The sequence below is a fragment of the Macrosteles quadrilineatus genome, unplaced genomic scaffold, assembly GCF_028750875.1.
Source record: "Macrosteles quadrilineatus isolate MER2022 unplaced genomic scaffold, UCM_ALF_1.0 Scaffold_1__1_contigs__length_201487025, whole genome shotgun sequence".
Classification (NCBI taxonomy): domain Eukaryota; kingdom Metazoa; phylum Arthropoda; class Insecta; order Hemiptera; family Cicadellidae; genus Macrosteles; species Macrosteles quadrilineatus.
The window spans coordinates 133,301,970-133,329,022 of record NW_026542594.1 but is presented as its reverse complement, the minus strand read 5'-3'; the positions used below and the strand labels follow the sequence as shown (position 1 = coordinate 133,329,022).

The following is a 27,053-nucleotide window of genomic DNA, read 5'->3' as shown; positions in this document are numbered from 1 at the left end:
AGGCCCTTAGTATGGACAGTGATGTCTAGTCCCTCTCTGAAGCTTTAACTCACCTCTGCTACCTACCCATTTTAAGAGCAGTAGTGGTAGCAGGTTTCATTACTTCCTACCCTAGCGGAAGCATATCAAGTATTACTTGAAGTGCAGCTGTCGGGCAGGATTTCATGGTCCCACAGACCCCCGTGCATTCTAGCCTTTCAGCTGTTGCATCTTCGTGCCAGCCACTGTCTGCACTGCTTTTGGCCACCACACTAGGACCATTGACTGGATTATGTTCTCTTAAGTCCAATAGATTGGGGCTAAGCCCCCATTTATTACAAAAGGTTCTTCTACAGGCTCCGAATGCTCCTATTCCTTTTGCAAATACATAGTCAAGGTGCCTGATCCTGGTAGGTTTCGGGTCAAGGAAGACTCCAAGGTATCTTGTTTCCTTAACTGACTTTACTATTTTCCCCCTTATTTCCAGGGGGGACTTGCTTTTTCTCCTTCTTGTAAAGGATATTAACTATGTTTTGTCCGGATTGATTGTGAGGCCCTTTTTTGAGCACCAGCCTTCAAAAAAGCTCTCAGCTTCTACATCTCTTGATTTTAGTGGCAAAACCATATTTGTCCAGCTTACTTTATTGATACAAAATCATTAACATCTCTCATTGTTATGTAGACATTATCATCATCTCCCGCGATCACGGCAAAATGCTGATCATTTCCAGTGGCAATGTAGACATTAGTATTGTCTACCACGGTCACGGAAACGTCATCGTGTTTTTGCGGATCCTTGCAATTTTCCGATTGCACGATCTTTGCAGAGGTTGGTATCGGTATCAGAATCAATTTTTGACAATCGATTCTCTATACCGATACCAATGTTCAAGTATAGGTAATATCGAGAATCGGCACATAACCTAAAAAAGTTAATTACTGTAATAGTAAAAGAAAATATTCTTGTGTCAATGAATTGAATTTAATACTGCTAGCATTGATTATATGCTGTCAGTAAAATAGTCATTTTAAAAGTGCTTAAACCATTATCAAGTAAACTTTCTGGACGCAAAAAATAGATTTGGTTACATAAGCAGTTGTAACATTGTTTATTGTCGTTTTGTGATGACAAGCTCATTGTATGAGGTGGCTGGGTCGAGGACTCTGGAGTATTTCTCGGTCGTGCTGTCCCCGATGACAACCTCCGCTGTGGTCTGCACCACCATGTCCCCCACCACGTGCCCGGCCACTACACTGCCGTCCGCTCTACCCAGTACTGCGTGTAGGTGAGAGCCGTCATGAGATAAGGTGCCAACCAGCGAGCATATCTCTAGGTTCTCATCATATGTCACTACCTGCAACATGACCACAATACTCAGAACTGCATGTAGGTGAGAGCTATCAGGAGAGGTTTTTATCATATGATTATCATGGTTGCTATCTCACATGCCATACAGGCCTGTTTTTTACCCTGTCTTCGCCCTAGGCACAACTAATAGCAGCGCCCCTTTGCAAGGCGTGTCCACCGACCAGGAAATCCAGGAATTATGTGTGAGTTTTTTTTAAACCGGGAATTATGAGTAAAATTTGGATTTCTACCTGTAATTTTTCATTTACCGCACTCGCGCATGACAACAGTGAAGTTTCTGTAACCACGGGAGACAATAATATGTCTACACACAGCCCCAAGGGATGGTCAGAATTCCGCCATCGCAGAAGGATGATAATGTCCACACGACCGAGGGGAAAAGTTTGAATTTTACCGCGACCGCAGAAGACGATGATGATCTTCACAGGACGGCGGTATATGATTTAAAGTTTGCCGCAATTGTGGGAGGCAATTACAATGTCTTCACGACCGCGGGAGACGATTACGATCTCTACAGGATCGAGGGAGATACAATAATGATAACTTCACGACCCTGGAATATGTTCTCATATATGGCCGTGATAATGGAAGACGATGATTATGTCTACACAACCGGTGGAAATAATTAACATTTTGCCGCAATCGGGAGATGGTTACGATGGCAAAACGGCCGCGAGGGATTATTAGAGGTTGGTCTGCAGGTTTTTGTTAGTTTGTTGCATGTAAATACAACAAATTTTTTTTCCAATTTTTGACGCCCCTCCTCCCAAAAAAGCCAATTGCCTCGTTTCCTAGTCATGTGCCTACCATTCTATTGGGTAAATCGGCCCTGATTCCATAGTATGATGTTACATAACTTATTTTGACCAACATAGAACTGTATTTATACAATACAACATATACCTGTAAGCTTAAAAAAGTGATGGCAGAAAAATGCTCCTTTACCACCATAGGGATCTGATGGGTATAAAACAAGACTACTTGACATCAGATCTGCTAGGCCTTCGAGTCCAACCCAGCTAAGTTGGCTTGTTGAGTCACCTGATGGCCATAGTAAGCATCCAGCAGCATCAAACAGGTGTGCTGAACCCATGTGTTTGATTTTAACCACTTTCTATTTTTATAAACTTCATGACTGCAAATTGATTAATTTCATCAAAATCGGATCTTTTTTGCTTGATTTATTGCCCTAACGGATATACACATATATACATATATGAATTTGAACAGAGGGTGTTTTTGCCTCTGGAGACCTCCCGCCTTTTTTACCCCCGCCACAGCAAACCCTGCCAACTAAGCGAATTTCCATTTGTCTGAATTAATTTTTTATTGAATCTATTTAAAAACATTAGGTTTAATGAGTTCCTAGGTTTGCTGCTACAAGGAAACTAATAAAGTGTATTTTTTAGTAAAATATTAATAGCTTATAGGCGCCTTAAAATAAGAAAATAAATAGCAAAACCTAGAAATAATTAGAACACAGATGAAACCATTGTTGTTCGATAGTGAAAAGTATTGTGAATAACATATCAAAAGTCTCCAAAAATATCTTTGGTGGAACACCACCATTTTTCCAAAATGGCGGCCAAATCCAGTAGTTTTTTGCTTTTTATTGAAATTCTGACTTTCCAGTCAATATTGGTGAAAAGTCGTCAATACATTTAATGTTCCTCCTGAAATTACCTTTAAAATGATACCAAATACATGTCCCTACAACAAAAAATAAACCCCGTACAAATAATAAAATATTTCAAATAAAAATATTTGTTATAAATTAATGTAATAGTCCACCAAACTAAAAAAAACCAGACACAGGGATCGTATAAAAATTTGCAAGTAAACATTTTATGGTTTTATTTTTATTGTTGTGGTGTGCAGAGTGACATACCAAAAGTTGCAAAAAATCAGTCCACGGGAAACCCCTAAATTAAGGAAAAAATGGCGGCTTTTCCCAATATTGGACAAATTTTGCAACAAAACATACCACATGTTTTTTGAACATTTTTCGAGATATTGACTTGGAACCACGACCGATATTTATTGGATAGTCCGTACTTAATTTCAATAGGGGACGCTTTTTGGGCCGCCATCTTGGATCAGCCATATTGGATCTGCCATATTGGATATAAATATTTTTTAATGTAATTATAGTGTTGTGACACATCATTATGAACTAGATTTCCACGCTGATTTCAATGCTGAAATCAGTTTTTTAAATAGCGTTTTACGATTTTAAGATATATAAAAACGAAAACTCTCCCCCATACATTTCTTATGGACGTTTCGTACTTTGACAATTTAAAAACACATTGAAAACTACCACAGTCTAAGGTTGTACTATCAGGTTCAAGTATGGCGTGGAAATAGTTCACCAGCAGGTCCAACAGATTGGGAGTGGTGTTTTTACTGATGGTACATATGACTAACAAATAACTGTACTTATAAATCACTGTAACTGTGTAACTTGGAAATTATATTTAGATAAATATAGGATATGGCCTTTAAAAAATTTCAACAAAACGTTTTATGGTTTTATTTTGTAATGTTGTGCAGAGTGAAAACGGGAAAAACTAGTCATAGCTATTCGTTCAAATATTGACTTTTATTTTAGCTATGGATTCCTTATTGGGAGTTATTTAGAATCTATACTTATTTAATACACAAGCAGGATTTTTGTGACAATTACTCCTCCGAAACTACTGAACCGATTGACATGTTTTTGGTGTCATTGGAAAGAACGTAACGTGAAGTTGTGCAGGAAACTTTCTTTTTGGAGAAATAATTAGAGAGTGAGGCCCTGGGGCCCTTTAAAGTTTCGTATTTCTCCATAAGATTAACATGGGAAACAAACATTGTTTTGAAACTCCAGCTGTTGTCAGAAATTAAATATTAATAATTGGTCTCCATGGAAGCATGAGAAAATTCACAATGTTTACATTTGCTTTGACATTTAAATGTAAACAACCAGAACTGTCAAATGCTTATTTCATAATTTCAGACAGCTGATCCAAAAAAATTAAACAACTATGTAGTAGGTTTATTTAATCTTAAACTTTATGATAGATTCTATACTATGATCTATACTATTATATAAAAATGTATTATAAATCTATTTCAATGATTATGAAACAGATTTTTCCCGTTGCGAAGCAAAAATTAAAAGTGAGAAGAAGAACATATGTTAATTGTAAACAGTCAATGTGTAAATTATCTATGTTAAAAATGTGTATAGTTTTTGATGTTGGTTTGTGTTCAATGATATTAGTTATTGCATTTTTATTTTAAGGATTTGGTATATGAGTAAGCCTATTATAAATAACACCATTTCAGAGTTCTGTCAGTTTTTGCCTAACTCTGTCCTGTAGAGTTTAAAGTAGCCTACACCTTATTGTCTACAAATTGGATAAATAACTTAGGTATGGTACATTATAAAAGCTGACAGCCTTTTTACGTTGACTTAAATTGTAAGCTTACCTTTTCCCGTCCATGGGCAGTTTGATAGTTAAAAATTAACCCTATAACTGGAAGAGGACTGTTATGTAAATTGTGAGTATTTCCATTAGTTAATCTTTTAGTTGACTCTTTAAATATCATCGGAAATAATGACTGTTATTAGTTTTTAAACAAGTCATTTGTGTATATGTAACTCCTGTACTTCTTTGCAATTGCTCGATTTCGAGCAACATGTACACTAGTTGGGGATAAATGTCTTTAACTAAAGACAAATTTCAAAATAACAATAATTCACTCAATAGTTCATTGAAGGTAGGCCTACATGATTCGTTTTAAATTTGTCATGTGTCATTTAATAATCAATAAAATTAAAGCCAAACATTTACTGAGTACTTTGATACCAGAATGAACTTGTTAACATATTAACAACCCGAGATATAAATCTTTTAACAAAAACTGATAAAAAAGTTTAATTTAATTTTGTGTTGGGGTTTGTACCTCGTCTATAACTAGTCTGTTTTAACTATAAATAAAACAAAATGAAAGCTAACAAAAATGAAAGATCTTTTATCACTGAATATTTTAAGGCTAGAACGAACTGCAAGCAATAATAATACCTGGAGAAAAATAATCCAAACACATTTTCTAAGTAACTTACAATACGTCCATAACTGATGTATAGGGGAGAGTTTTCGTTTTAATATATCTTAAGCAACGAATAAACTTATTTAAAAACGGATTTCAGCATTGAAATCAGCGTGGAAATCTAGTTCATAATGATGTGTCACAACACTATTATTACATTAAAAAATATTTATATCCAATATGGCAGATCCAATATGGCTGATCCATGATGGCGGCCCAAAAAGCGTTCCCTATTGAAATTAAGTACGGACCATCCAATAAATATCGGCCGTGGTTCCAAGTCAATATCTCAAAAAATGTGCAAAAAAACATGTGGTATGTTTTGTTGCAAAATTTGTCCAATATTGGAAAAAGCCGCCATTTTTTCCTTAATTTAGGGGTTTCCCGTGGACTGATTTTTGCAACTTTTGGTATGTCACTCTGCACACCACAACAATAAAAATAAAACCATAAAATGTTTACTTGCAAATTTTTATACGATCCCTGTGTCTGGTTTTTTTTTAGTTTGGTGGACTATTACATTAATTTATAACAAATATTTTTATTTGAAATATTTTATTATTTGTACGGGGTTTATTTTTTGTTGTAGGTACATGTATTTGGTATCATTTTAAAGGTAATTTCAGGAGGAACATTAAATGTATTGACGACTTTTCACCAATATTGACTGGAAAGTCAGAATTTCAATAAAAAGCAAAAAACTACTGGATTTGGCCGCCATTTTGGAAAAATGGTGGTGTTCCACCAAAGATATTTTTGGAGACTTTTGATATATTATTCTCAATACTTTTCACTATCGAACAACAATGGTTTCATCTGTGTTCTAATTATTTCTAGGTCAAACCACATATTCAGGGGCCTATTAGTATAAAATAAATAAATTTGCCAAGTTTGATCAAAATATATCCATAAACAAGCAAACTACAACAATTTACAATATTCTGCATAAGAATAACATGGGAATTTTAAATAAAAATTTGGTTGAACTTTCTCCGTTATCAATAACCGTACAAAAACACTTTAAATATTTACTAAATATTTTGTTATATACAGTATATAAAATTTGAACCAATGGTGTTTTTGGCTTTGGGAACATCAATATGAAAAAGTAAATCGGTCCCGGGTCCCGTGTCACCTACGGTTATAGCTACTTCCCTATACGGAAATTCGCTAAAAAGTCTAGCTTTTACCATGAGACCTAGGGTAAAAGCTTATTCCCTATATGAGAAATTCGCTAAAAACACAGTTTATGACTTATAAATAACCCCCGCCGCAGCAAACCTGCCGACTAAGCGAATTTCCATTTGCCTGAATTGATTTTCAATTGAATGTATTTAATTAACATTAGGTTTTATGAGTACCTAGGCTTGGTGCTACAGGGAGGGTAAAAAAGTGTATTTTTGGTAAAATATGAATAACTTTGTATAAAATAAATAAATTTACCAAGTTTGATTAAAATATATCCATAAACAAGCAAACTACAACATTTTACAATATTCTCCATAAGAATAACATGGGAATTTTAAAATAACATTTTTTTTAATTTTCTCCGTAACCAATAATTGTACAAAAACACTTGGATATACTGAATTATTTCTTTTTTTAAGCTCTTTAAAAAGGTCCGGAGAGAAATTGGGAAATTTTGTGTTTAGAGGGTAAAAAATTAGAAAAACCAATTTTTACCCCATAAAACCCCCCGTAAAACCCTGTTCCCATGGTCCGATCATGCTGGTTCGCGAACTCATTCAAGTTTATCCCGCCTTACACCTTCAAACCAAATTTCATCAAAATCGGACAAAAATTACTCAAGTTATCGTGTTCACGGACACATATATATATAAATCTATATATATATATATATATATATATACATATATAAAAATTTGAACGAATGGTGTTTTTGGCCTCTGGGGACATCAAAATGAAAAAGTAAATCGGTCCCGGGCCTAGGTCTTACCATGCCACCTACGGTAATAGCTACTTCCCTATAGGGAAATTCGCTAATAACTGCTTATGTTTTAATTATATATACTAAGGTATACGTTTTTTAATTTGGTAAGGAAAAATACAAATAGGAGATTGTGAAGGAGTTACAACAAAGTTTTATATTGGAGACTAAAAAATGCTTTAGACTAACAGCTTGAAATTTTATTTTGAAACATTGAATGGGAGAGTCCATCAACGACTCCGTGGTTTGATTTCGAGTTCATTGAAAGTAGTGTTGGGGTCGTTCTTGCGGATGTAGACTTCGGCTAGGCTCTCCCCTATGACGACTTCAGCTGTGGTGTGGATCTTGGCGTTGCCTACGAGATGGCCACCCACCACAGTACCATCAGCTCTCCCTAGCACCACATGTAGATGAGCACCTCCCTGTGACACTGTACCCACCAGCGATAGGATGTCAAAGTACTCCTTCCTGTACGTCACCTCCTGCCACCAGATCATTGTTAGTCCTATATTATATGATTTAGTAATCCCTAGATTAGGAATTAAGTTTAGTAGTTACTTTGATTGCGCTTAATAAGAGATGTTTTTCTACTGTTCAATACAAAGCAAACCGTTGCCGTTGTCACAAAGAGACTACTAATAATAAAAGTGATTGGTTTGTTAACATGTGTATGCTTATAAAACCAAACAACTTTATTTTATCACAAATACAAAATGTTGGTGTGGATTAGCATTCCTGGACAGTTACTTATTATCAAGGACATTCACCTGAATTTACATAAAATACTTTCTATATCACTATTTTAAGATGAGTTTGCATTGTATGCTTAATTTAAAGAATGGAGTGTGTTTTTAAGATTGGCTTAATGCATTGATTGACTTTTTATTGTCTGAGGATTTCTTTAGCTATTATAATTTACAACATTTCAATGAAAAAAAGCACACCTGGGTTCAGTTTTCAACCATCAAAATGCTACTAAATTTGTCAAAATCAAACCGGAAACCTTCTAGTATGTAGGTAATCTATATATTAATAGGCAAACCTGTTTCTTTATCCTTTTATCTCAGCTTGTGTGCATCGCAGGGAAAATCTACGCATACAGTTAGAAAGATATTTGCTTGTGTTGTATATGTGCAGAATCCCTTTATAAATTAAAATAGGTTAAAAATAAGCACAACAAATTAATCTAAAATTGAAAAAAAATGTACATGGACCTTATTGGTTGCCATGCTGGTGACGAAGTAACAAATAAATGTAAACAGAAAATCAAAACAAATGGAAGAAACTCCAATCACATGTTTTATTTACAGCAAAAATAGAAAAGTTTACAAAATACATATTTTTGGTCAGGTTTTTGAGCAAGGGACGACCACTAGTCTCTATAAATACGCTGATAAATACCCCCTCTGCTAAGATTATAGTATTCAAGTTAGAAGTGAGCGTGTATACTTCAGCCTGATGTATATCTATGAACTTAAATTTACATTTTCACTTGTATAATGACTATTTTCTCTTGAATCAAAGAACAATTAATTTACCATTTATGAAGATTATTATAACAATTTACCATCTCAAGGTCCTTCAGGAATATTCAGATTAAAAGAAGAAGAAGAAGGTATAGCAAATTTATGGATTGTTTTTTCACAGTCAAATTTTGTATAGAAATAAACTGTCCTCTTATATTTTCCCACCTAAAATCATGCATATACATACTTATTATATACATACTGGTACTTACACACAATTGCATTCAAGTAAAGTAAACACAATAATAGAGATTACTATAACCACTTGTAGTTTTTAATTCTTTTGAACATTCAATTATTAAGAATATTTTACTGCTATTCACTATTCTGCAGGCTTTGGCCATTTATTGGCTCTTAGTTAAAAGCTTAATCTAAAATAAAACTATATAATTACAATTATTTAATAAGCATGGAGAAAGAGGATTTAAATGTAATGTTTACTTGCCCTATTGGCTGCTGGAACTGGTCCTGTCTTTGGTATTGGAAATCTGAGTGTTCCTCCATTAATACTGCCAACACAAGTCATGATAAATGCTGCCTCCAAGTTCTTCTTTTCAACAAAACTCTCAATTTCCTCTTTGAGATCTTGCCCAGGTAAGAGGCGGATGGTATAACACTGCACGTTACTCTTGTTGGCCATTTTTGTTTTCAAAATGATACCAACTACTTCTCTATGACGATTTACCGAGTCAATGTACGTTTACGTTTTAACAATCAAACTCAGTAATATTTAATATCAGACTGTTGAGCATATCAGCATATCGATCTTGATAATGCTATTTTAAACATCAAGCCAAATTCATTTTGTTACTTTTACAAATATTTGGATCTAAATATTGTATTGTATGGAAAAGAGTTCAGTATAAGTTAAAACATCTAAAAGTTTCTTTATTATTCTTCTTTGCAAATGTATCTGCAATCTGTGTGGTGGGCTATTATCATTTACTTCATATGAAAATTCCTTTAAAATAAAATTAAGTACACTTTATTTGTACACAGAAATATCTGCTTGATACCGTCCGTCAACAAAATACCCCCGCCGCAGCAAACCTGCTGACTAAGCGAATTTCCATTTGTCTGAATTGATTTTCAATTAAATCTACTGTATAGAAATAGGTTTAATGAGTACCTAGATTTGGTGCTACAAGGAAACTAATAAAGTGTATTTTTTTGTAAAATATAAAAAAGCTTAGTAGGTATAAAATAAATAAATTTGCCAAGTTTAATCAAAATATATCCAGAAACAAGCAAATTACAACATTTTACAATATTCTCCATAAGAATAACATGGGAGTTTTAAATTAATTTTTTTTTTTATTTTCTCCGTTGACCGTTGTACCAATAACCGTACAAAAATACTTAGATATACTAAATTATTAATTTTTTGAGCTCTTTAAACAGATTAAAAGATTAAGAGAGAAATACGGAAATTTTGTGTTTTGGATGTCAAAAATGAGAAAACCCACTTTTTACCCTGTAAAACCCCATTCTCATGGTCTGATCTTGCTGGTTCGCAAACTCATTCAAGTGTATCCTGCCTTACACCTTTGGACAATGGACAACAAATGGACTTGAAGGTTCGTAAACTCAACTGGCTTCTAGGCAAAAAATCTAAGCTTTCGTTGACCAATAAACTCACACTTTACAAAGTTATGATCAAACCTATTTGGACGTACGGGATACAGCTTTGGGGAACGGCAAGTAAATCCAACTTAGCAATTATTCAAAGATTTCAGTCAAAGGCGCTACGAAGAATAGTTGATGCTCCGTGGTTTGTTTCGAATCGAACAATCCATGAAGATTTCAGAATACCTACAGTAATTGAAGAAATAACAAGAATTAGCAAGAACTATCAAGAAAAACTCGAAACCCACCCGAACAATATAGCCGTTAATTTGCTGGACAATAGTGATTTTCCCAACAGACTGAAAATTGTGAAAGTTCTAGAACTCCCATTCCGATTTGTATAGTTTTAGTTATGACGTGACTATTTAATTTTGCAAGATCTTTCACAGGGAAGATTCTTGGTCAAGACACTTATTTATATTATCCCTTTTACTAATTGTTCAAAGTACTGAACAGATTGTAAAATAAAATTAAGTTAAAAAAAAAAAAAAAAAAAATTATTAAAACAAACGTTTAAAGAACAGAGTCTGCTTAGAAGGGTATTGTTTTAAATGTCAAATCTCATAATGAGACTGGGTCAAAAATTAAAAAGATAAAGATTATAAAACTGCAAATAAATAATAGTGATGACAAATAATCATCAGTTATAACGGTTGGCTGTGTTTTATTTAATCAAAAGAATCTAAAAATGTCACAATATAAACAAACCTCTTCTTGAGCAGGGAATGGAGGGCCAAAAGAAGGAGTGGAATTCAGAGAAAGCATGACACTCTTCACAGTACCTTTTGACAATAGGATGAATGGAGCACAAAGTTTGTTTTTCACTACAAAGTCTCTAACACAGTCCTTGAGATCATCCCCTTTTTTGAAGCAAATTGTAAACACTTTTACCTGCCCTGACATTTGAAACACTCTACAGCAACAATTGAATCTGCCAATGTCATAAAGATTCCGACTGATAAGTCCAGATAAGTGGCCAGAACCACAATATTTGTCAAGTTTTTGAACTCTACACAATAAATTTACATGTTTTTTACATAACCACTTGTATCAAGATTGTAAATTATTAACTTACCTTCAGTTAAGAACTCAATGTAATTTGATTGTTTGAAGTTTTTATATTTCTTAGTTAAGACTCTATATTATTCTCAAATGTAACAATCAACTATTTACTAAAAAGAAGAGGTTTCATTATATGCGTGTTTGTCTGTGTGTAATTAATTTAATTTGAACTTAAAATAATAACCTTCTAGGTTGGAATCTATATATAAAGCTTTGACTATTAAAACAACAACTTCTGTATCCAATAGTCAATGATATAAAGCTAATAAAGACTACAAACTTTTGAGTAAACCGTAATCCGTACACATTAAAATACACACCTAGGTGTAGTCCATATCTCAATTAATTTAGCCTAATTGATAATTGAATCATATCAACCGCATACTTGAATGAAAGGACTTGATGAGAAACTAATCTGAAACTATGCATAGGCTATTAGCACAAAATATATTCTGTAAGCTACACAAATAACGTACATAAAATTTGAAACAAATTTTAAAATCTTCATAATTTATATATAATTAACAAAAGTAAAAAAAAACTTAAAAATGGATATGTTATTTTCTTTATGCTTTAAAAGTCCTGGAGGCAGCTAAATATTTATAAAATAATAAAGATAGAGCTACAAATTTTGCGACAAAGTCACTGGACACAAAAATAGTTGTAATTAATTATTTAGTGATAAACTACCTTCTCAAGGGAGCGGTCCGCGAGGAGTCAGAAGAAAATATTTTGGTGAGCGAAATATCATACAGAGCAGAGCAGGTATGATGACGTCATTGTTCATACGATCGATAGCTAAGCTAGTCTTTCGATGTGGTTAGTTGGTGCTCGATAGTTTTAGTTTGTTGTTATCGAATAAGTTATAGCAGCTTTGCATTGCATTTGCTTTGCATCGTACCGTACCGTACCTTTCCTGTAAATGAAAATAGCTTTTAGGAAATATAAATAAATAAATATGGAGGTCCAGGTGATAGATAATAAATCCAGTTGGTCTATCAACAAATCACGGAATACATTTAAACACTTATTTAAAATAATATTTACAGTTTAAAATTTCTGAGTGAACTGCTTGTTCACTATGTTGATCAGCTCTAGAGTTAATTTATTCAATCCAATAACTTGAACTACCCAGTTGTTTTCCAACTTATTCGTATAACGGTATAACTATCTTTGTTCATACTTGTGTAAACGTAAACCATCTTTCTTTGATGTAAATGTTAGCTGTTGAAATAGATAAAATAGCCTAAATAAAATAAAGCCTGCCTAACATGTAACTTATTTAATTATGTATAAGTTACTTTAGTTAACTCAGGCCTACTGATAATCTCCATTGACTTGTTGGATCAAAATCTTTTATAATATTTTTAAGACCTAACATTGAAATATCAATTTTTGTTATCGGTAGGTACCTTTCATCCATTAAGTTAGGCACCTTTAGTTCTTAGGGATTCTTATTTCAAACAACAACAGTGGAGTTTGAGACAGAAATCTACAAGAACTAAGTTAGAAAGGTGCCTACTGGATTAAAAAATAGCTTTCAAAATCAACATTTGAATTTCTTGTCACTGGCTTCATAAATAAAAACTAATTTTAACATTGAAACCAGGATTTGTCCGATGCAAACTATGACGGTGCTGATTCATAATTAAGTAGTATGGCTAAGTTAGGTTAATAAAATGTACAGTAGGCCTAACTCCCAAACAAAAATTTGCCTAAGTTGACTTTACAAACGGCTGCACTTTAGTTTACAACAACAACGAACAGAACCAGAAGGCACCCCAATCCATTTTCGACTTCCACTACTCCGACTCCAACAATTCAACAATTCCAGTCTCCAGTCCCTGTTGTCACAGCAAAGCCGTGACCGATAGTCAAAAATATCGATACGAACTCCAGAACTAGCCACATCGAAAGACTAGCTATCGATCGTATGAACGATGACGTCATACCTGCTCTGCTCTGTATGATATTTCGCTCACCAAATATTTTATGGTAGCCTAAGCATAGGTTGGTAGGCCTACCGGGGCTATACGGTCCTATACATAAAATTAAAGGTCTTTGTTATCAAACCACAATTCCATAAACATGAACTTTAACGAACAAACAAGTCAAAAGTGGAAGCTGTAAAAATATTCAAAATTACAAATTCAAAAAATGTTTGAATGGCTGTCATTTTTTACCCTGTTGGGCAACAGGGTAGAAAATGACAGCCATTCAAACATTTTTCACATTTTTCAAACACGGGCGTGTTTGAGTTCGCGTTTGCGACGTATTTAACTAACAAAATTAAAATACCTTTAAGTTGATGTACCTATCAACTAATGCTTACTTGGACTCCTATGAATTTTATTTTTATCCTAGCGGGGACTTTGGACTTCTAGCAGGGACTACTTCCCTGAGGAGGAAGTTTATCACTATAAATATAATGGATTAATGTTTTTTGTCCAGTGGCTTCGTTTTAAGTTTTGTAGCTCTCTATCTTTATTATTTTATAAAATATTTAGCTGCCTCCAGGACTTTTAAAGCGTTAAACATTAGCTAATTTAAATCATATAAAAGAATTTGCAATATTAAAAAAAAACTTGTAATTCTAAAATAAAGTAGTGTTTTTTACTGTCACCTTTTCACTGCCTGGTCCGGACTGCTGTGTGGAGAACCTCAGGGTAGCTTTGCTCACACTTCCCACACAGGTGATGATAAAGGCAGCTTCTAGACCCTGGGTGGCGACGTATTGTTGTAGCGAAGTCTTCAACTCCTCACCGGGCAGAAACCGCTCAGTACTCACGTGCATCTTCGAGAACACAGCCTGAGAATGATAGCACAATGATAAGGCTAAAATATACTGTTTAATCTATGCTAATACCGCGGACTTGGCTTGACAGTTAGAGGCGGTGCATATGATTAATTCATAACATAACCTCAATTTACAACTGTACAAGCAACAACAACACTAGAATTGGCGGGCCGGGAACAGTCACAGTGCGAGATAAGAGAGAGCATAGGCAGGCTTCGTGATGAAAATAAATAGCTCTAGCTCATCGCAAAGCATCGATGTATAGTCTAATACATCGATGTCGCAAAGAGCATGTTTTAATTGGAACCCCAAACGTTTTGTAGGATTACTGGTACATATGTTAAATTCATGTAACTTTACAATAAATTTTGTTTGCATAACGTGTATAACGTATAAAGCAATCACATGGTATAAGTACTCCCAGCAGACTAAGCAAATTAGAATTTTTCTGATTCTATTTTTTACCAAAATATTTCCATAAACATGTACACTTTTATTTTTCATTTTCAATTTCCTATCAAAATAAAAAAGCTCGGATGACAAAATAACTGAAATAGAACGTTTTTTGTGTAAAAATAAGGCAAAATTAGTCAGGGTGCACTTTATTTTGCCTTATCTTACAACTACTGTATAATACCCGCGCCGCAGCAAACCTGCAGACTAAGCGAATGTCCATTTGCCTGATTTGATTTTCAATTAAATATATTTTTAAATAACATAAACCTAACGATATCATACCTAGGTTTGCTGCAACAGGGAGGCTAATAAAGTGTGTTTTAGTAAAATAATAATAAAGCTCAGTATAAAATAAATAAATTGGCCAAGTTTGATCAAAATATATCCGTGGACGATTCGTTTAATGATGTCAGGACACCAACGTTATAATTATGTGTACTGTGAATTTTATTTGATGTTTTCGTTTTATTTTAGGGAGTTTCTATTCAGACCTACTGGAAATTGTGTATAGTATGAGTTATTGTATTGTGGTGATATTGATTATGGAAGAGGCAGGTATGCGATGGAATTGGAAAGTGATATCGTTGACTAGGCCTATACACTTTCTCAATTGATAAACTCTTTCTACTGTAGGCTGCTATAAAATTTGTCTTTATACGTGTAAGATAGCTGTTCTGATTTATACACAGTTTTAACTGACCACTCCCGTACGTAGGACGGGCTAACACCTCGTTTTAAATTTAATTTTTTTTTTACATTCTCCGTTATCAATAACCGCACAAAAACACTTTGTTATAATGATATACCTACTAAATGATTTGTTTTATTAAGTTCTTTAAAGAGGTTTAGAGAGAATTGGGAAATCTTGTGTTTTGAGGGTCAAAAATGAGAAAACCCAATTTTTACGTTGGTTTACCTTATGATTGCCAGGTTCTTGATGAATGAAGAAGTTTAAGCTCTACATTTCGCCACAAGTGTGGCATCTTAAGGAGCTGATTTGAGTTTCTTGTCACATCACATCAAGCTATCACCTAAAGTCACTAACGAGTAGCAGTATCGATTGCTTTTTAGTGACTTTAAAGTGATAGTGATGTGACAAGAAACTCAAATCAGCTCCTGATGATGCCACACTTGTGGCGAAATTTACATAGAGCTTAAACTTCTTCATTCATCAAGAACCTGGCAATCATAAGGTAAACCAACATAATTAATCATTTGTTCTAGAAACTTGTAATACCTCATAAAATTCCAATTTTACCCCGTAAAACCAGGTTCCCATGGTTCGCGAACTCATCCAAGTTTATCCCGCCCTACATCTTCAAGCCAAATGTATAAATCAAAATCGGACAAAAATTACTCAAGTTATTTTGTCGGCGGACTTATATTAGGCTATAACAACTACATATATAAATTAGAACGAATGATGTTTTTGGCCTCAATGATCATCAAAATGAAAAGTATATCGGTCCCGGCTCCATGAAATTATCTAAAATAGAGGAAAGAATTCTTAAGCCAAATTATGTACGGTTGTAGGGGAAGAAGGGTCCTTAAACAACATACTAAAAGTACTGATCGGCGTGGGTGGAGCTAAGGTGAAAATAGGTTTTTCATAAATAGCTCAAAAAACCATGGCCTTTAGCAAAACGTTTGTGATATGTTTAAATAATCTACGTAAAATAAAATACAAGAAAGGTCCTATGCACTTCTTGTTAGGATTATTTCTTATATAGATATGTAGGAGAGAACATGAAAATTATTACTAATAATGCGAATTATTAATGTTCGAGGTGCACCTCTGCGCATGCGTTAGACCAAACTACCGCCGCGGTAGTCTCAAAAAATCGTGCAGAAAGCTGTTGTGGTGAACACCGCACGCCCGCGGGCGCAGTAGTGCTGTGTTACTTGTCCCATTTGTTAACATGGTGAGCGATTTTTTAAACTTCGTGTTCGCGCCCGCCGCGTGGCTGTGGCATGGCCTTTAACCATATTTGAACGCATTGTGTTTATGGCTTCTGGTGACATCAAAACGAAGAAGCAAATCGATCCCGGATCTACGGCTTTCCGTGTGCTACCTAGGGTAATAGCGACTTCCCTATAGGGAAAGTCACTAAAACTATATTTATCTCATCTGAAATAAATCCTTTGTTCGCATTTGCGGTTCAATAAACCGCTAAAATCAGCTCTCTCCCTGGACCGGAAAAAGAGTTTCCCAAGCCTTGAAACCAAGGTTAATGCCCTGCGACGTTTCTGGCTGCCCCGTTTGAAAATGATTTAGTTGAATAAACTCTCCACTTGCTAAAATCTAAAAATACAAAATATTTTCAAATCCCTGTAGATAGCAATTTTGGTTCTGATCGTAACCCAAAACATAAAAGTACGAAATATTCTTAATAAAAAACAATTTAATTCGATTCAAAAAGCACGTCAGCACGGATGCCATCGCTTTTGATAGAGAAATTTGATCTTTGTAAAAGAAAACAATTCTAGAAATCTTCATGCAGGTACATTTATAATTTTGTATCTAGAAAGCCTGGCCCGGTAGTTTCATTAATTGTTAATCAGTACTAAATCCTTGCTGTTTTGTTTAGATTTGTAGATATGTAACATTTTTTATAAACTTACAAACTGTTGCTGGTTAGAAACGAGTACCTACAAAAAGCTATAAAATTTACTTTTGAAGTTTTTATTCTAAACATGCTAGCACGAATGCGAAGAATCGGCGTTAGGTTTCCTTTTTGCTGTTTTAAAAGTGCATAAAACAGAGTGGTTTTTTTGTGATTCGGGAGAAAGTGAAGAAACCCATGCTTGATCAGCTGAACGACCAAGGGCACAGCTGACTACATAAACACCGAGACTTGTCAACAGTCAGTGGCAGCAGCATGGACGTGATGACAGTGTGTTGGGTCTTCGCCCAAGTGGTCCACGGTGTCCTCGCGGCCCCGGGGAACTGCCCCAGCCCTGGTACCAACAACTGGAGAGACGACGTCTGCAGCCTCGGTGGCGGCCTTATGGTCAAAAGTGTCCCCACAAACCTGGAGCTCTCGTCTAAAAACTGCAACACTTTCTACAACAAATCTGAATTTCAGAAGCAGCCCGTTGTTACTCTGTCTGACGCTAAACCTGTAAGTGCATTGAATTGTTAACACTTAATCTATATGAAGTTTCTTGTGTAATAAACGTCTCAAAGATGATCAAAGAACTGTATACGTATTCGTGCGTAGAAGCATCGTGCGTAGTGGGTCCGTAATCGGAGACCAAGGTTCTCAAAGACATTCGCCATGGCGTTGGTAACGATTAAGCTATGCTGGGAATGTAATTGTAAATTAAGACTCTTTTACAATCTTATATCTATAATATTAAAACGAAAGTGTGTTTTTTTATTTCACGATTCTGAATCAACCACTCGACGGATTTTCACGATTTTTGTGTTGAAAGAAAGATAATTTTGAAAACTAGGGAATGTCGAAGCCATAATTTTAGTTTAGGGTCCCAGTTTTTTAGAAATTAAGTTTTAATTTTTTAAAAGTCTAGCAGCCGACGATAAGATTCTAAACTAGCTTTTGGCATAAAATAATTTGCTTAACATAACAGCTGTAAACATTCAGCTTTTGTGTCACAAATTCAGCATTTGGATAAAAATAAAAGACATACTAAGGGTTGACTTATTTATACTATGTGTAATGCTAATCATTGATTCGTTCAATTCTTCTGTAAGAGGATGACAGATTAATTAAATATACATAGTAAAATACTAGGATGTTCAAATTATTTTTTAAAGCGATCTTTGTAATTTTCGATTTGTTTTAGAGCAATATAATTTGTTTTAACTAACAGCTGGTTAAATATCAACTATGGAACTATGAGGTTATTTTATTTACTCTTATTTTGTCATTGATTATAGTAAATAAGTAAGATTAGTAGAGATAATTAGACCACAGTTTAAACCACAGTTTTAACAAAAAATAATTAAACCACAGTACAAATCGAGGCTCTGTACACGAGTCTTAATAAAAAAGGATAAATGCAAATTATTTTAGTGCTACACTTTTCAAGGAAAGATTAGAAAAATTACAATGTTAACATGTTTTAATTCTCCATGGTAGCTTTTTGTTTAAAATTAATGTTTGTCTGGACTTTGTTTGGATTAGGCGCGGAAATATTGATGTCGTAAAAAGAAGATGAAGAATAATCAGGAATCACGATTTTAAATTACCACCTCAACCTCAGCCGGGTTTTATACAAAGATAAACAGATGGATGACATAGATTGAACACAACATCAACATTAACCTAGGATACTGCAATTAGACAAACCATCCTTTTGAAATCATGTTCAGTTGTGGTTACGTTTGGGGGCGCCTATATCAGCGCCCCAAACGTGAAAATATCACTTTCATTTTAACGATGAATATATTGTAGTTTAAATTAACTAATATGGGAAATTACGATGTACATTTATTCTATGAGGGTGGGTAATTTTCAAGGATAGAACTGATAACGGTATGGATAATAATCATTGACAATTTCGTCATTAGTTTTACTAGCGTGTTTACTTTTTATATTCCTGCTACATGTGACCAATTCTTTTTTCAATTGAATGTTATTTGAACCAAACAACTGTTTCAAAACAAACTGTTATTGTTTTTACTTTTCTTTGTTTACGCTTATATATTTAGCAATTAATGCAATGATAGGTGTGACGATTAGTTTTGATGTTAGGACACCAAAGTTAAATTACGTGTACTGTGAATTTTATTGGATATTATCGTTTTATTTTAGGTAGTTTCAATTCAGACCTACTGGAAATTGTGTATAGTGTAGTTGTATTGCGGTGGTAATAATTATGGAAGAGGCAGATATGCTATGGAAGGTGGTATTGTTGACTAGGTCTATACACTTCTCAATTGACTATTACTCTCTCTACTGTAGGCTACTTATAATCAGTGTGCGAAACGGCTGCAAATCTCACTTCAACAGTTTTCACAAAAATTGCAGAATTGCTGTTTTACCTATTGTAAAATTATCGGATTTAAAATGCATATCGTATAGGCCTATGATGGAATAAAAACATATTTGGTCACACAACATTTGTTTACAAGATGATTTTTCTCATTAAAACTGCAAGAAACTTTGTCTTTGTGTAAACTAGCTGATCTGAATTGTACACGGTTTTAACTGACTACTGAATTCCCGTACGTAGGACGGGCTAACACCTCGTATCTTATAAAATCCAATGTATGTTTGTTTGTTTGTCCTTTATGGACTACGAAACCACTTGACAGATTGTAATGAAACTTTCAGGTATTATTAAGCATTATTCAAGGATGGTTTGTGTGAAGTTTGGTACAGATCCGTCAAAAGGGCTCCACCCCAGTGGCTCTGGAGTTTCCCATGTCAACCTTATGAGTACTCATATTTCAATGGAATTAAAGTATCTTAACAGCTGGTTCAACTAAATAATTTGATTCTGTGATGTTCAATAGCATTAAAAATTTAATAGGTTTACCAACAGGGTGCAGCACTATTATTTTTTTAAATTTATGACAACAGCTAATTTGCAACCAAAAGCGAACGTGAGCATAGCGTGAGCGTAAGTGAGCGTAGCGAACGAGCTAACCTGAAGGCAAGTGAGCGCAGCGAACTAGCTCCAACCTAAAGGTGAGTATGAGCGTATCGAACGAACTTCAACCAGGACGTGATTGAGCCATGCGAACGAGCTCATCTCTAAAATGAACGAGCTTTTGACATAAAACCACATTAGGACAGGACGACGTCTGTCGGGCCAGCTAGTTAATAAATAAAATAAAGTAAATACTAATTGTAGTTTACCGCATGTTTGCTATAAATACTGTATTTTTGATCAATTGTAACAAATGTTGTCAAATATCTATTGCCGAATGAATCTTCATTGATGCGAAATTTCATTCGGTTTTATTTTCATACAAGATTGCCGTCCGCTGTGTAGGTCCCTAATTATGGATGTGTATTGAAAGTTACTCGGGTCCTATTCATCCAAACATATATTTTATGGAGGCCTTAACTGCGTCCAGATTCAGATTTTAGAGTTTTGAAAATGTGTTTGGAATGTAGTATGAGTTATGATAAGCTTGTGCCCTTACTAAGCCTATCGTATGTATACTATTGACCTTGAGTCTATTTTGTTCGACAGGAGGACAAGTACACTCTGCTGATGGTAGATCCGGACGCCCCAGGATTGACCAAAGACACTTACTACCTTCACTGGATAGTGGCCAACATCGAGGTTAGTAGTATAAAAGTTGTTTATTATTTTAATTGTATCGAGTGATCGAGTTGTGGGCTACGAAAGACGGTCATAAGGTGTATAACCATAGAATGACATAATAACTGATAGTGTTATGGTAAAGTTTCTGTACCTAAAATGTTATCTTTTGTACTGTTGTTAAAAGAAGAAATTCTTTTATAAATTTACCTGGACCCTTTCGCCCACTTTTTTCCTACTTGTTGAAGCTAGGCCGATTTATTTTGATTGAGGGTGCTATCTGCTGAAATGTAGGCGTATTCAAATATTGATTATTATTTTCTTATCTTCTAAAACAAACACTTTAACAAGCACTTTTTAAAGAATGCTTGTACGGTATCATGAAACATCAATAGGTATACGTATATAAACGGTTCCGAGGAGAGCACAACATTATTCTTCTAACATTATTATATCAGTAATCGTGCGTTGTCATTGCATTCTACATTACCGACAGCAACAGTGTTGGCGAGCAGTGCTGCTTAATGCGGCTATTTAACGAACCAGATCACCATCGGCTATCTACAGCACGTCGTGCGGGCTCCGGTTTAATTTACAATTAAGAAAGGCAACAGCAAACATCTAATTATTGGTAGCGAGATAATCGAACGACTCGTTTATAATCAGTTAGTCGGCGTCGTACGGGCTCCCGGGATACACGGAGAGACGCGCCAATAATGACACTATTAATTGTACCTGTTGTAATCGACGGCTTAATTCTACGTTTGGAAAGTCATTGGGAAACAATTTGTGGCGAGGGGGTCATTAGGAGTCATTTCTGCGGCGATTACGCGGCTACTGGTCGTTGTTTTGGGCCGAGCGCGGCGCGGCGACCAGCGTCGATAAATAACACATCTGCTTACCTGCTTACTGGTCAGTGGTCAGTGGTCGCGGATGTGTATCACAGACTAGACACATGTTGTATGGTTTAAACATGGAATTAGCGAATCCAACTTATTGATAAGTAACAATCACGTGTCAAAGAATGTCCAAAGAGTCCAAAGATTTTACAATATAGTTTTATTTCAGAAAACATCCTTTTACATAATTTGTATAACATCACATAAGTTTACCGCACGAACATCTTTAGGGAAACTATACTGCGTTACATGCTGTTTACTATGTGTAGCAATTTAGTATTTCAGTTAAGTTTTATACTGGGTTAAGAACTTGTGTCTGGTACTGTTATAGAAGTTATGCAAGTAATTTCTTCTGCACGTCCTTCATTCAACTTCAGCTTAAATTACATACCACATATACAAGAGCTCAACAAAATAATTAAGTAAAAATTTGTCGTAAGGATGATTCAATTCGCCTCATAATTTTATTTAGAACCTATGAAGTCTAAATAGTTTAACGTTTGAGAACATCTTCTTAAACAATAGGGTATCGTAAGCATAAAACTAAAGAAACAGTATCCTCTGAGGAGAGGTTTTTCAAATTAAACATTGATTGGATTTCATGGTAATCACGACGATATTCACAAAGTTTACTTAGGGGGAAATTGGGAAACTTTTGAACACAACCGTTTTGAATTTCATGCACCTACTTGCAAAAACCACAGAGAATATTTTATAGGAGCTAAAAAGTATTCTCTCAGTGAATCTTGAATTAAAAAATACAAATATCGAGTTTGTACATGCTGTAATATAATATTCATTGATTACCTAATGATTGTTTCAGGGAGAAGACTTTAAAAAAGGAAATCTTACTAATGCTAAAACTATAACACGTAAGTATAGAAAAGTGATAAAAGAATTTTTTATCAAAACAAGTAGGGCTGCATGTTCTAGAACACTGATTGTATGATGTAGAATTTTCCCAACATAGCTTTATCACTGATTTTAAATCAAATTAAATTGTTAAGGTCCTCTATTTGATTTTATGAGATTTTCTTTGGTTTCCCGTGTTACCAGCTAACTGTGATAGTATTTACTTATGGACGTGTTGTCATAGTGTAGCCTCAGGGATCTAAAGCTCTGCTCCGTGTAGAATATCAGACCTCGTAGCGCCTCACTTGTCTGAGCTCGTAGATTGAACCCAATGTTGAGATTGTAATGCCCCAGTGGCAGGGGTGCCCAGAGGGGGGGTACTGTGGCGCGTTTGCGCCACAGGAATTTTTGGGGGGGGGACTTTTTTTTAGGGATTTTGGGGGGGATATTTAATTTTTGCTAGCTGTCATAATGGCTGTATAATTTTGTACAAGCAGTCCGAAAAAGTGTTTCTCACTAAAAGTAGCTCACTTTCAACACCAACAACATTTTGCCGTTCGTAATTAAGATTGCTTCTAAGAATGGTAAAGCACCTTGTCAGACAATCCTTAACATGCCAGTGTCGAATTTTATATGCTACATAGTCAAGATTTACAAAAGATCCCCTGGAGGTGTCGTCAGAATACGTTACAAACATTTAACACAAAACACGAAACGATTACAGATAGGCCTATCAATTCACGCGTGTACATTGCCGTCGGCAAGACTGGAAGTAAACTGAATCGTGTTCAGGTTATGACGGACCGACGTGGTCTCTGGATTGTCGTCTGCGTTTTCAACAGCTGATATTGGACTATTGTAGTGACTGAGAAGAGTATTGGAAATATAATGGCGGGTTTCATAATTAATTGAGTGTTTTAACTCAAAAATGTTGTGCTGTCCCCAATTTTATGTATTCATAAGATATTCAAACTCCTCAAAGTATTTAATAAATTTCCTTTCGTGCAGTACTGTAGAATTTCGAGACCATCATTTATATTCAGCATATAAGTTTGTTATTATTGTCAATAGTTTTAAATGGAAAACTCAATTATGAATACAATTATATTTTCAACATACTTTCCTCCGTCACTACAATTAGTCCAATATCAGCTTTTGATAACGCAGACGACAATCCAGAGACCACGTCTTTCCGTCATAACCTGATTCAGTTTACTTCCAGTCCTGCCCGCGGCAATATACACGCGTGGATTGATAGGCCTATTTGTTATGAATATGAATGAATATGAATGTTATCGTTTCGTGTTTTGTGTACAAACGGATTGTCTGACAAGATACGTTCCTACCATTTTAGTCATAAAAGGCAATCCTGGGGCTATAAAAATGAATTATAAGATTACTTCGTCACAAAAACCTTTTGTTCTGGTGGCATGGTATTTTGCCCGGCGATTTTTGTAGAAGGCAGCCTGGAAGTGGCGAGCAACAAGTCTGGCTTATTTCGTGACTCTGCCTATAATTTTGAAACAATTAAGATACTTTTGCCAAAGTATTATTAATACACTTAAAGCTGTTTGAATGCTAATACATGTACCCTCTAAACATTAACGCCACCTAATATATTGTACAGTTACAGTACTGTGTTGGAGTAGAGTAATACACCGAGTATATTGTTGAACGTGTTGAAGACGTTGTCTATAGCAGTAGGCCTACTGAGCACATTTTGGCTGACAATACAAATTCGGAATTTTGTAAATTTAAAAACTTCTAATTCAACCATTAGTTAGATATGTATTGTTAAATGTCGTTTCCTAATAAACATTTAATTTTGATTCTCAATCAGCAAGTTTGTTTTATGTACCTCAAGTTTACTAAATACTTTAAATACTCGTTTTATGAGGTAAAGGGAAAATTGTCAGATAAATTGGTGGGGGGAGGGTGGGTTTAAATAGACGACAACATAAATTGGGGGGACTACTCCTTTGGCTTGGGGGGGGGGGGATTGCGCCTCTGGGTTTAGGGGGGATGGGCACCTCTGCCCAGTGGACACTCACGTTTGCCTAACATGGCAAGTAGATTAGCAATTTTGAAGACGTATAGGACTCTCATTATGTAACCTTAATTTGTATTTTGAGGAAAGAAATTAACCTGCCTATACTGTACTATATTGTTATTCTGTATTCCTAACCGTGACGTGACACCCCTTGTAGCGTATGCCGGCCCCGCGCCTCCAGTAGGCTCGGGTACCCACCACTACTTACTGGTCGTGTACCTGATGCGGCCAGGGACCCGGGTGGCTCAGCATGTTGAGGACAGCCAGAGGTCGAGGTTCCATCTGGGGGAGTGGACACAGAAGTACAACTTGTGCGGACCCGTGGCGGGCCTCCAGTACTCCGCCAACGCCTCTGGGAATCCAACGTCTTAATTAAGCCATGCTCGCACCGTTGATTTTTCAAATTTACCATGAAATTTTAAAATAAATAAATTTATTGAACCCTAAATCAAACCATGTATTTTTGTCCTATTCAATGTGTGAAGTTGCACAGATCGTTCTGTCTCTTGTAAGATGCGCCCCACAAACACAGGTAGTTAGGTGTTTGTTGTGGTTGGTCGTTAGAAATAAGGTATGTTCATTGTTGGAAAAATTATAATTGCAATGACACACTTGGCGGAAGAACAGTATCGATGTTAATCATACTAATACTGTATTATAAATGTGAATGTTTGTGTTTGTAGGTTTGTTCGTTTAGGGCTCAATCACGTACTAAACGCGAGGATATATTTTATTGACATTTCCTACGTTAATGTAAAACATCAACGTAGAAGTACTATTATCGCGATTAGTTCAATGCTTGTCAATTTAACCACTGTGGTTTCATTAAAAAAGTTCAAGTCACAAATCAACAACAACGAGACGAATTCCTATCGGCGGACTTTTTGTCACTCTCTAAAATCAAGCTTTGTAAACTGTAGACAACTGTGTTAAAACCTGCTTATAGTTTAAAATCCCCGAGTTTTAACATTGTAATAATGATGTATAATATAATTACGTCTGGGTCTTATAATCTAAAACCACTCTAAACTCAGAACATACCAATCTAGATTTGAACACAATTAGGCAAGCGTAGGCCTATGAACGGTTCACGTGTTCAATGTTATCAACAGATGGTGGGTTATCGTGGTGTGGTAAGTTACACATGTTATGGGACACGTTTATGTTGAATGGCGAATTACAAGCGAGGCCAGAAGCAGCTGGAGAAGCGACATAGTCTACGAGATCCATCAAATGATCGAAATATTAGGCCTACACTTGCGATGGTTGTTTATTACTGAGTCAGTATAGGATTTAAACACAATACATATTATGGTAAAGAAATATTCAATTAACTAATTAACTAATAAGGTTTACATTGTTTTCAAACTAACTTTGCCTGATAGGAAAACGTACTCGGGTGGTTTAACATGCACTGGCTTTGTTTATTTTGGCTGTTCCATTAATTGGCCGTAAATTACACAGGTGATAATACTCACAGCTGATGATGGCTATAACAGCGGCTGTCGCAACACTGATCTTATCTTTTAATAACGAAACGCATCGCCAAACTTTTGTGGACTCACTGGTAATTTAAAAGTGATGTCGATTAAAAGTACCAAAAACTCGTTTCAAAATTTAAATTTTGGGTTCGATTAGGTTCCAGATTAGCCACAAGGATCAACAAAGTAACTTTACTGTAAATACAGTTTGCATAATACATCGATGGATAAATGTCTTGATCATTGAAGCATAACAAGATGCTTTTAAATACAATATGGTCTCAAAAGTTTCAAACTAAAGGGAGATCATAACATCGAACAATCGTCCATGTTATCAATCCAAAAATTTAAAATCAACTTAGTGCATTACGAGCTTTTTAAAATTTAAGTATCAACTCTTTACAATATGACACACTAATTACTGGTATTTTAAAAACCATTCAAGTTTATACAGTATAGTGCACATTAAAACACGGTCATTAAAACTTGCGGTTGATGGATACGTGGAATGTACACTGTTACTTTAGCCAAAATATTATGATTTTATACACGTACTGTACATTTGGAAGACACTAGAGGACCACAGTCCTAGAACAATCCTAATGTACTACTGTATCAACAAATCAAACGTTACAGCCAAGTGTTCACTATGGATTGACAATTTTTTTTT

General features: G+C 35.1%; 2 protein-coding genes across 5 annotated transcripts; one reads left to right on the top strand and one right to left on the bottom strand.

The window, feature by feature from the left end:
* Window positions 1–1,081: 1,081 nt before the first annotated feature.
* LOC128982866 (bifunctional protein GlmU-like) lies at window positions 1,082–14,505 on the bottom strand. Of its 4 annotated transcripts, none has more exons than XM_054401917.1 (2): window positions 14,232–14,505; window positions 1,082–1,334 (listed from the first exon to the last, which is right to left on the bottom strand). In XM_054401917.1, exons 1-2 carry the CDS (start codon window positions 14,400–14,402, stop codon window positions 1,089–1,091), a joined length of 417 nt encoding a protein of 138 aa, XP_054257892.1. In that variant the 5' UTR covers window positions 14,403–14,505; the 3' UTR covers window positions 1,082–1,088. The 4 variants fall into 4 exon arrangements, with proteins under 4 accessions (XP_054257892.1, XP_054257890.1, XP_054257891.1 ...); XM_054401915.1 differs by lacking the exon at window positions 14,232–14,505 and adding an exon at window positions 11,255–11,450; XM_054401916.1 differs by lacking the exon at window positions 1,082–1,334 and adding an exon at window positions 7,534–7,876.
* Window positions 14,506–17,748: 3,243 nt separating this feature from the next.
* On the top strand, window positions 17,749–25,284 carry LOC128983680 (protein D2-like). Its single transcript, XM_054403075.1, has 4 exons — window positions 17,749–17,983; window positions 21,030–21,122; window positions 22,824–22,872; window positions 25,060–25,284. Exons 1-4 carry the CDS (start codon window positions 17,750–17,752, stop codon window positions 25,272–25,274), a joined length of 591 nt encoding a protein of 196 aa, XP_054259050.1. The 5' UTR covers window position 17,749; the 3' UTR covers window positions 25,275–25,284.
* Window positions 25,285–27,053: the final 1,769 nt, after the last annotated feature.

What these genes read in the sequence shown, in the direction of transcription:
- LOC128982866 (XM_054401914.1), bottom strand. Translation starts at nt 9,560, where the DNA reads ATGGCCAACAAGAGTAACGTGCAGTGTTATACCATCCGCCTCTTACCT. An exon ending in CAGTTCCAGCAGCCAATAGG is followed by an intron (nt 7,877 to 9,365) that starts GCAAGTAAACAT and finishes ATCTGGTGGCAG; the next exon opens with GAGGTGACGTACAGGAAGGA.
- LOC128983680 (XM_054403075.1), top strand. Translation starts at nt 17,750, where the DNA reads ATGACAGTGTGTTGGGTCTTCGCCCAAGTGGTCCACGGTGTCCTCGCG. An exon ending in GGATAGTGGCCAACATCGAG is followed by an intron (nt 21,123 to 22,823) that starts GTTAGTAGTATA and finishes TGATTGTTTCAG; the next exon opens with GGAGAAGACTTTAAAAAAGG. An exon ending in TAATGCTAAAACTATAACAC is followed by an intron (nt 22,873 to 25,059) that starts GTAAGTATAGAA and finishes CACCCCTTGTAG; the next exon opens with CGTATGCCGGCCCCGCGCCT.